Source organism: Xenopus laevis, chromosome 9_10L, assembly GCF_017654675.1.
Source record: "Xenopus laevis strain J_2021 chromosome 9_10L, Xenopus_laevis_v10.1, whole genome shotgun sequence".
Classification (NCBI taxonomy): Eukaryota; Metazoa; Chordata; class Amphibia; order Anura; family Pipidae; genus Xenopus; species Xenopus laevis.
Window position 1 is genome coordinate 70102201 of NC_054387.1, and position 9469 is coordinate 70111669.

General features: G+C 35.1%; 1 protein-coding gene across 1 annotated transcript in view; it reads left to right on the plus strand.

The window, feature by feature from the left end:
* The window catches only part of gpd2.L (glycerol-3-phosphate dehydrogenase 2 L homeolog), a 117719-nt gene extending 108815 nt beyond the window's left edge, over nucleotides 1–8904 (plus strand). Inside the window, exons 18-19 of the mRNA XM_041575721.1 lie at nucleotides 5871–5940; nucleotides 8411–8904. Coding sequence (XP_041431655.1) covers nucleotides 5871–5880 — 10 coding nt within the window. The 3' untranslated portion in view covers nucleotides 5881–5940; nucleotides 8411–8904. The remainder of the gene's footprint in view (nucleotides 1–5870; nucleotides 5941–8410) is intronic.
* The last annotated feature ends 565 nt before the right edge of the window (nucleotides 8905–9469 follow it).

The following is a 9469-nucleotide window of genomic DNA, read 5'->3' on the forward strand; positions in this document are numbered from 1 at the left end:
ATATATATATATATATATATATATATATATATATATATATATATATATGTGGATTTCTTCTAGACATACAGGGGCTCATTTAAAATTGCTAGCCACTAAAATGGGTGCAAAATTGTGCCTATGAAAATGCTATTCACAAATGGGACTGTGCCTGTTGTGTTTTGCACCTTTAGGGGCTTTGCAACCATTGCCCACAACTGAAGGGAATGTAAGTGTAGAGGTAAAATAGAGACTTTAAGAGCTTCTCCACAGTGCCTTATGAACATTAAAAAAAAAGTTTTACTGGCTTACTGTGTCAAGTTTCTCTTTATACGTATAAAACAATTGCCATAAAAGTCACCCTACTATTCTTTTCAGGGGCAAATAATATGTCCTCATCCCAAACTTTAGCCTAATCAGCTTACTTTTCCAGTTTCAGACCTCAGTAGAGGGGCCAGCCCCATTGGCATTAGCATTAAGGCTTCAATGACTTGAGTTAAATTGCAACTGGGCTGACAAACTGGATATTGAATTTAACCAGTTCCATTAATTGTGTACTGCAGGCTTGTATTGCAATTTGCTGATACTTATTTTAGAGGTAAACTGGCAAAGTGAAGAAGCCCAGCCACCTATATTTTGTGTCAGATATGATTGAGGTGAGGATGATTTTAGACCCATATATGGACAACTACAATTCGGATATGCAAACAAATCCGATAAAAGGGAGCATCATATCTCCTCATAAAAACGTATTTCCGTGCTGCACCTGCAGCCACGCAATTTGTAAAAGACACGGAGCATCAGGAATAGCATTACATTTAAAAAATCACATTTAATAGTGCATTTTAAAATAATTACAGCATGTACGCATATAGAAATTTGGATCTACGCTTTGCGCGTTTCGTTGCATCTCGCCACTTCCTCAGAACACTTCGAATATGGTGGCCAAGTAGGCAGCCAATGTCTGCCCCAATAATTGCACATTCAGTAGTGTGTATTAACCTTATTGAATTCAAATTAGGGGCAATTAGTAAAGGACTTTCTAAACCATTGTAAAATGCAGGTTTGGTGTATACAATATAAAAAAATAATTAAAATATTTTGCCCTTAAATTATTGGTTTTAATTGCAAGTTTAATTATAAGCCCAACACACAGTTTCCCTTTCTCATTATGGAAAATAGGAATGCTCCTATGGCTTTGGCTTTTAGCATGGATAATGAAATAGTTGAGCTACTGTGTCTTTCCTGCTAAAGCCATAAAACTTAACAGCCCAGCCCTTTAAAACAACCAGGAAGAACAGAATTATAAATCATTAGTTTACAACCAAATGAATGCTGGAAAACCTCGAACGAAGGTTTTGCTGCAGCTGCCAGTGGCTGGGTTTATTGGTGGGAAGCACTGGGCATGCATATCTTGACAACTCGTGACAGTTAGTTTACAATAGTCTGTCAATTACAGCCCATTCTGTGAATTGTACTGCATGTCTGTCAAAGCAAAGCACTGTAACAGGGGGGAAAAATGTCTAAAAAGGACGCTAATTCCCTATTCTCATCACTGTCATAGCCAAATAAAGACAAGGAAAGATCGGGTGTCCCGAATGAGAATTATATTTCAATATGGTGCCCTAGGGAAATTTCAAATTAATATAAAAAAAAAGCAAATTAATTCAAACATTGTCATTCTGGTTAAATGGGTTTCCATATGTGCTGGAGGAACACACGCTACTAGAGCATTCTGTATTTTGTGATAAACTATTGTATGGCGTCATTGTGGGTTTGTGAAAGGCCAAATTTTATCATTTATAAAACTGCAGATTGTGTGAATGATCAAAAATGATCTTTCCTGTACCAGCTGGGATTCTTACCTTCTTTATTCATTTTTTCTTCCTAATCTATTCATTATCTCTCAAACTTTTAGCTCTTTGCTACTAACGATCATTAATCATGGATATAATTCAATGACAGCGAGGTCATGTCCCACTAACAAAGTACACCTTGTTTGCCTTTAAATGCTAATCATTTCTCTGAAAAATTAATGAGGGTCTAAGGGACGGGATAGAAAGTGTGTAGTATAATTAAAGTGTGTTTCAAACAAATGATGTCTTGCTAGTTATAACAATTTAGGTAGAGTGACAGTGCAAACAGCTACGTGCTCATATAAAATATTCTGCCTACATGTGTATTTTTATTATATGTATATTAGGAATAAAAGATTATATAAAACATCTTCAGACTAAGGTCTCACACACTCAGGTGCTCTTACATGCATTTATACTGAGACTCAGGTTTCACTGTATGTAAGCATATTGTTTCCATTTTATTCTATGTAGTTGTGCCCACTATCTACTGTAGGCTTTGGGCCAGTAATATATTATTTCATTGTGTGTTCTAAATACAGTTGATAATTATATTTTGAATGCACCAAACCACATGTACGGATCTGTAAATGCAATAAATGAATTTTGATGGTTGAGCATGCTTTTAATTAAAAAGAAAAAATTAAAAACCCTAAAGATTTGAATTTTAAAATGTGGCTGCAAAAAAAAAAAAATCTTAGCAATGGGAGGTATATTTTTAACATACAAGCTATTTTATTTATCACATTTTTGAAAAGAGTTGACTTTGTACAAATGAATGGTAAAATAATATTTTTGTTGTGATTATATTTTATCCATGAACTAAAACAAATGTTTTTTTTCCTCATAAATATGCTGGTAATAGAGACAAAAATGTAACTGAATTTTTAAAAAAACTTCAAATTAGCCACTGAATAAATCTGCATAATCAATTTCATGCGTTATTAGAGGATCATTGGGGGCGGGGATTTTTCTTATTTTATGCACCGGCAGTGGGTGGTGCTCAGCTGTCATAGAAAGTATGTAATATTAAATCTGGATATCAATTCCTACCAAACTGCATCCAAAAACAGGGCTCAATAATTAGCCCTGCGTTCAATTTATCTGTACATCATGAAGAACACAAAGAAGAAACAGCTGCAGCAAATATATTTGGGATGAGCTGTGATAAATACACAAACTGTGGTTACTTCTATCAGTGTTTGTTTTAGTACAAAAGTATTATAATTTGAATATATTGCAAACACAATATATTTACTAACTTTACCAATATTCAGAATGTTTTGGTGTTGAGTGAAACACAAACATAAAAATGTACAACTGGCAATATCTTTGCAGAATAACGTGTAATTATTTTTTAGTGAATGACAGTCAGCAATGAGTTCAAGGATGGAAATGAAATGGTTTAGACCACGTGAAATTCTTCTGCTTGCTTGCTGATGGACTAGTTAATGCCTGCTAATCCAGTGAAAAAATGTGCAATTTTCCTTTCCAGAACCAATGAATTATATAGCTGAAAAAAGCTTTCTACAATAGCGCTACTTAAAAAGCCCAATTTCAAACAAGGCACGGACACCTTTTGAACTCTGTGGGGTTTCACCGTTAACTGTGTTTTTTTTTAAAAGCTACTTAAACCCACGGATCCATTTATAGATTTTGAACAGTAGACAGAAAGTTTATTTTCCTGTTTACTGCATATTGTGTTTCCATATTGAATTTGCCTCAAAATGATGTTTTATTTAAAAAGCATTTACCACTATGCACAACCTGAATGCCTGTAAATTATTTGTAATAAATGGCTTTTTATTAATGCACATTGGGAAATACTGTATTAGAGCAAAGCACATTGTTCATTTCTTACAGAAACATGATATACAGTAAATGCATGATAAAATCATGATATATTGATGATATTATTAAACATAATGACATCAAGCTTATTTCCTTATACAGTACTTCCAGGCAAACTTGAGGGTGAAAGCTAAACAAATTCTAATGAAAAAGCAACTTTTGTAATAAATTGCAACAAATAAATAATAGAAATAAATCTATATTTTGTTTCCTAAAATGGGCAGGGCTTGGATTATATGTGGTGTTTAATATTATAAAGTTTTTAGTATTTTTATGTTTTAAAGTGATCTAACTCGAGTTGTGCACTAACTCAGTGCAAGACAGTTGAACTGTAGGCAATTTCAATTGTTTTGCACTGTATTAGAAATGGATTCGGAATAATTAACCTTATGATAAGTTTAAATCTACGAGAAACTCCTTATACTTAGGTTTTATATAGTTAGATGTGTATAATAGGTAATGCTTAGTGGTGTCAATCTGTGTCTTGATAGGGATCTTGATAGGGATGTATTAAATCCAAGATTTGGTTGGGGATTCAGTCGAAACCCAGCGCTTTTTGCAGGATTTAGTTAACTTTTGGGGAGGTTATTTATCAAAGGTTGAGTTTGTGAGGTTTGTGCATTTTTTTCTACCTCGAATAAAGCAATGTTTGCTTATTTATGAAAAAAACTGTTATTTTAATTATTTAAAAAGGTTTGGATGGCCTTATTACATAATAGGACACCGTCACGTACAGTATATTAATCAAATGAGCAATAGTAACAACGATTAGAGGGAGACATTTTGTTTCTCTTCTATGATAATATTTGTTTGCCTTTCTTTGGACCAACTGGTACAATATTTTGAAAAGCATGAACCTAATTTATGCTGCTATGGTGTAATGTAACAAAAGGCTCAACGCTTACTCTTGGGGGCCTATTTATTAAAATTTGAGATTTAATTTTTTTCCACGATTTGAGAAAACTGCAGTTAAAAAAAATCTTGAATTTTTTTTAATTCAAACTTTCTTGGACATTTATCAATCAAAGAATATCTAAAAAAAAATAAAAATGAGAAAATGAAAACCTGCACAGTTCACTTAAATTGTGGATATGAATACAATGGTTGGTTCAATATAGGTTTTTTATTGATACACGTTTTGTAACACTTATTTATTAATTATTTAAGAAAATGATTGAAATACGGTATATTTGCATTGCTGTTTGTTTTAATATATTGTATAATGAATACGAGCAGCATGGATATTTTAAATTCTAATCTCAATACTGGTATTTTAAATATATTAACTATGAGTGTAAATCACATATGTAATTTAAATGCACCTGTATTTCTAGCACCAATGTTAATCACTGTTGCTATTTAAGTCTTGAGTCATGTGATTTTCACTGACTCTGAGGAAGTGCCGGGAGATCTGGCAAGAAACGCGTAAATCAGCCATGCACGCCCACCGCTAAAACCCTCACTTGTGTGTATGTTGAAATAAAGCCTGAAATTTTGCACTAACGCTGCTGTCCTTGTGATGTCCTGGATCGGCGCCGAATACGCGAGAGTATGTTGATTTCTAAAATGAAAAAACTGGATTTTTCAGGGTTTTTTTATGAATTAATTAGATATTTTTTTCATAATATGCTAGCAATTCCCTATTATATATTTTATAGATTTTCATCAATTCAATAATTATTCTTCTGTTTCTGCACCTTGCACCAGTTCATGCTTTTGTACCTAACAGGAATGATGTGCAGCCATCAGAGGTATTTGGGAAACAATGACCAGGCAAACACTTCAGGGGCTGTATACACCCATGAAATTTGCCGGATTGGAGATTAAGTAATAGTTTGCACCGATGTTCTTAAATAGCTTGCACTTCTAAGAATGTGCAAAATGTAGTGGTTAACTGTGGTGGGTGCAATAATTCTTGGGGAAAATTCTACTTAGCATGTAAAAATGCATAGTAAATTGTGCCAATATTATGACTAGAATGCAAATTCTGGTCAAAATAAATGCAGTAGCTTGTCGGGTTACAGACTGATGATTTTACTTGCAAATTTGCCATCTTTACAGTTGCAAAAACAGATTTATGTCTGTACAGTCAATGTTTGTTTTACAAGGAATTTGACTGGAACTTAGCAATTCATACCTCCTTTTATATTTTTAGCACTGAAAGATCTTTCTCTTTTTCTACAGTAAAAAATAAATCATTTGAAGATAAGAGATTGGATTGAATTTTTTTAGACACAGCATCACAGATAAAGAGGTAGGTAGAAGATTACATATTATAGTATTCAAATTGTTATGTGAAATAATGTGACAAAAAGTATTAATTTGTTAAAATATGCATATTGTACATAAGTAATTATCAAACTTTTTTAGAATATGCAGTTACTAGCCAGGACTGTCTAAATTCTAGGCCGGGCAATTTTATGGCTCCTATCCCATGCACGGGAGCCCACAAGTTACTAGGGGCAGCAAATTACTGCTCCTGGTAACTTTAAGAGCCAAAATTCTGAGAGCTTTTGCACTCTCTGCACTAGCGATGTTGTCCTCCCTGCTCCAACATAACAAAAGTGGGCAAGGGGAGGCACATCAGCTGGGCTGCCTCAGGTCGACACTCAGTCCAAGTCCAATTGTGGTCGAATAAACCACTCCACAGTATGGCATTAGATTGTACAGAAGATGGTCCCAGTAGCCCAACATCCTTAAACTCAGACTGGGTCGTGTAGCTAAAGATGGTCATGTTTTGAGCTGGGAAAAAGTCCAATTAACCACATTGCTTTACTACTGAAACGTATGTTTTATGACTAACCTTCAGAATAACTCTGGCTTGTCATGTTTGGGCCTATACATTTAGGTCTCTACTATTAATCAAAGCTTTTTGACACATATTCATAGTGGTGGCTCTGAATCATGAATACAGTAACTAGACTCTTTCTGCTTAGATCTTTTAATATCACAGTGGGCCTCATTAATAAACACTGGGCAAATTTGCACCTGAGCAGTAACCCATAGCAACCAATCAGTGATTAGCTTTTTTTTCAGCCAGATGTAGGTTGAACACTGAAAGCAACCATCTGATTGGTTGCCCAGGTGCAAATGTGCCCAGTGTTTATAAATAACCCCCAGTTAGTGAACACAGATAAAGGGGAGATTTGTTTTTATACCTTACTATAGCTGCCCAACAACTCCAACAAACTGGAGCTGGTGGGGAAAAAACAAAAATGTGCAGGTTGCATTACACTGGCTCATACACATAGGTATCCAACTAATCAGCTGGTAGGCCAAATCTACAGATACTATACTAATAATGATACAGAGTATAGGCACCTTAGTAGCAGCAGAAAATGAAAAGGAGCTGAGGTTCCTCTTGTTTTTTCATCTGCTGATGCAACATACACCAGAGTGTTTGATCAGCAAACTAGTTGATTTCTATTAAATGCAGATATCAGTTGGGATAATCTAGGCAGCATACTTGCAGCAAAAAAATCATTTTTATAGGGACATGTATGGTCAGCTTATGTGCATATATGTGTATGCCACTGAGTTAATTCAATTAAGGCATATTACACTTTAAATGAAAGGCATTATAACCAGGCCCATGAAGTTTACAATAATTTAAATGCAAAAAACCCCAACAAAGCAAAAATAAAAGAAAAATGTTCAATAAAACAGGCAATTTTGTAATGTCAAAACACTGCTTGATTTGTTCAGTTTATCTTCACTCTGTCCTGGTTGGAACATGGGCAGTATCACTGGCCGACATGGTTCAGACATCTGCACGCAGACTCACATGATGGAATGAATATATGTTCCTATCAGTACGAAGCAGACGGCAATGCAGAGAGTTTACAGAATGGCTACGACAAGCCCACATACATCATATACTGGAGGAGAAATGGCACAATACTCTGCATAGTTGCTAACTTGATACAGATAAATTCATACTAGTTGGAATCCTTTCTCTCTTTTTACAATGAACATACTTCTAATGTGCAAAATCATATTTAAAAGGCAGGCGTGCTGCTCGTAATGAAGAAGATGAACTTTCATTGCTGAACTCTTTGTTTATTCTTCTGATGCAATATTTTTCCTTGGGACTCTCAGAGAGGGTATAAGCCAATGTACCTGTTTTAATAAAAACTTGTACTTCTAAATCATACATAGGAAACTTTCTGCACTCCGGAAGAATTAAAATTATACCATTTTCCCTCCCTATTGTTGGGAAAAGTACCACATATCTCTCTGCTCCATTTTGCCCCCTATCCATCCATACAGAGCAATACCAGAACCAGATCATACCTGCTCTCTTCCTGAGCTCTAAGGGATGCCCTCTTGTATCACCTTGGGCCCTTGCACTACTGGCCCGGGTCTTGATACAGTAAATGGCCACAATACTCTCCCCATTTTAGAATCCACCTTTGAACCTGCATGTTTTATTAATGGAGATTTTCCCCTGCAATATTTCTCCTTCAAAGGCCAAATGGAAGGAAATAAGTGAGCTCACCGGGAGTAATACATTTGTCTGTGTGCCTCTCTAAGTGGTTAGGCACATAGGATCAATAGCTGAAGATTTACAATTTTGCAAATGACAAACAAGGGACATTTTTTTTGAAAATTTAAAAAAGTTGGCTAGTGGAAAATATGGCCACCAACTGTCAAATCACAAATTATTATTGTACCATCTCTATGATTCTTTTGTTTAATCATTTGTCACTTTCCTTTGCTTCCAGGCTTCACTCATGCCAATATTGTGCCTGTAAATTGCTACCAATGCAACATTCCTGCCTACAAGCAAATGTTCCTGCCTTGTCCTGGAAACAATGCCTGCTCCATACATTTTGCTTCCAGATCTGACTGCTGCAGGTTTCTATACACCTCATTCCCACCTTATGTGAGACCAGCCTATCACACAAATTATTTAATAGTAAATAATCATAAGTGATGTTTTCAAATGTTTGTATTATTTTATTTAACACATTTTTGCATTTTAAAATTTGTATGTTTATATTCATGTACATGTCTATGTAATGGGAATAAAACTCCCATTAACTAAGAAGAGCCAGAAATAAAATGGGAATGAAACTCCTATGATTAGAATATAATAATATGATCAAAAAGACAAAACAGAGAGCATGTGGGAGTATATGCAACTAAACAATGCATGCCAGTTTGTCCTATCACATGTAGAACCAGTTACAGTTATCAGGTAATAATAAGACATGCTTGGCTGCAAACAATGGTTAAGGTGGGATTTAGAAAGGTTCAGTGACCTTAAACATTATTTGCCTTGATTGTCTCAATAAAATGAATGTTAAAATATTTTATTATGCTTAACTGAAAAATAAACACATTGCATGCCTTTGAGACAGAGGGTCTCTTCTTTGGAGTAAATTTTGCTTGATGAACAGACTTTAGTATCCAAAACCCTGTGTTATTTCTTTAGTATCCAAAACCCTGCAGTATTTCTTTGAAGGAGGACATTTTATGACAACCAAGGTTCTAGCATTGTGCATTGAAAACATCAAGCCCACTGTTCAGTATAAGACATGAATGGGCTACTCTTAGGGGCAAATTTACTTACCTTCGAAGTTGCGCCAGCATTGGCTTCACCGCACTTCGCCAGGCTGCCACTAATTCACTAAAATCCGAAGTTACGCTCAGGGAGGTGAAAGGTAGCGAAGTTGCGATAGCAAAGTGAAGTTACGCTAGCGGTGCCTAATTTGCATATGGCGCCAAGTTAAAGTACAATGGACGTATATGTAGCAGCAAATACATTACACTACACAAGC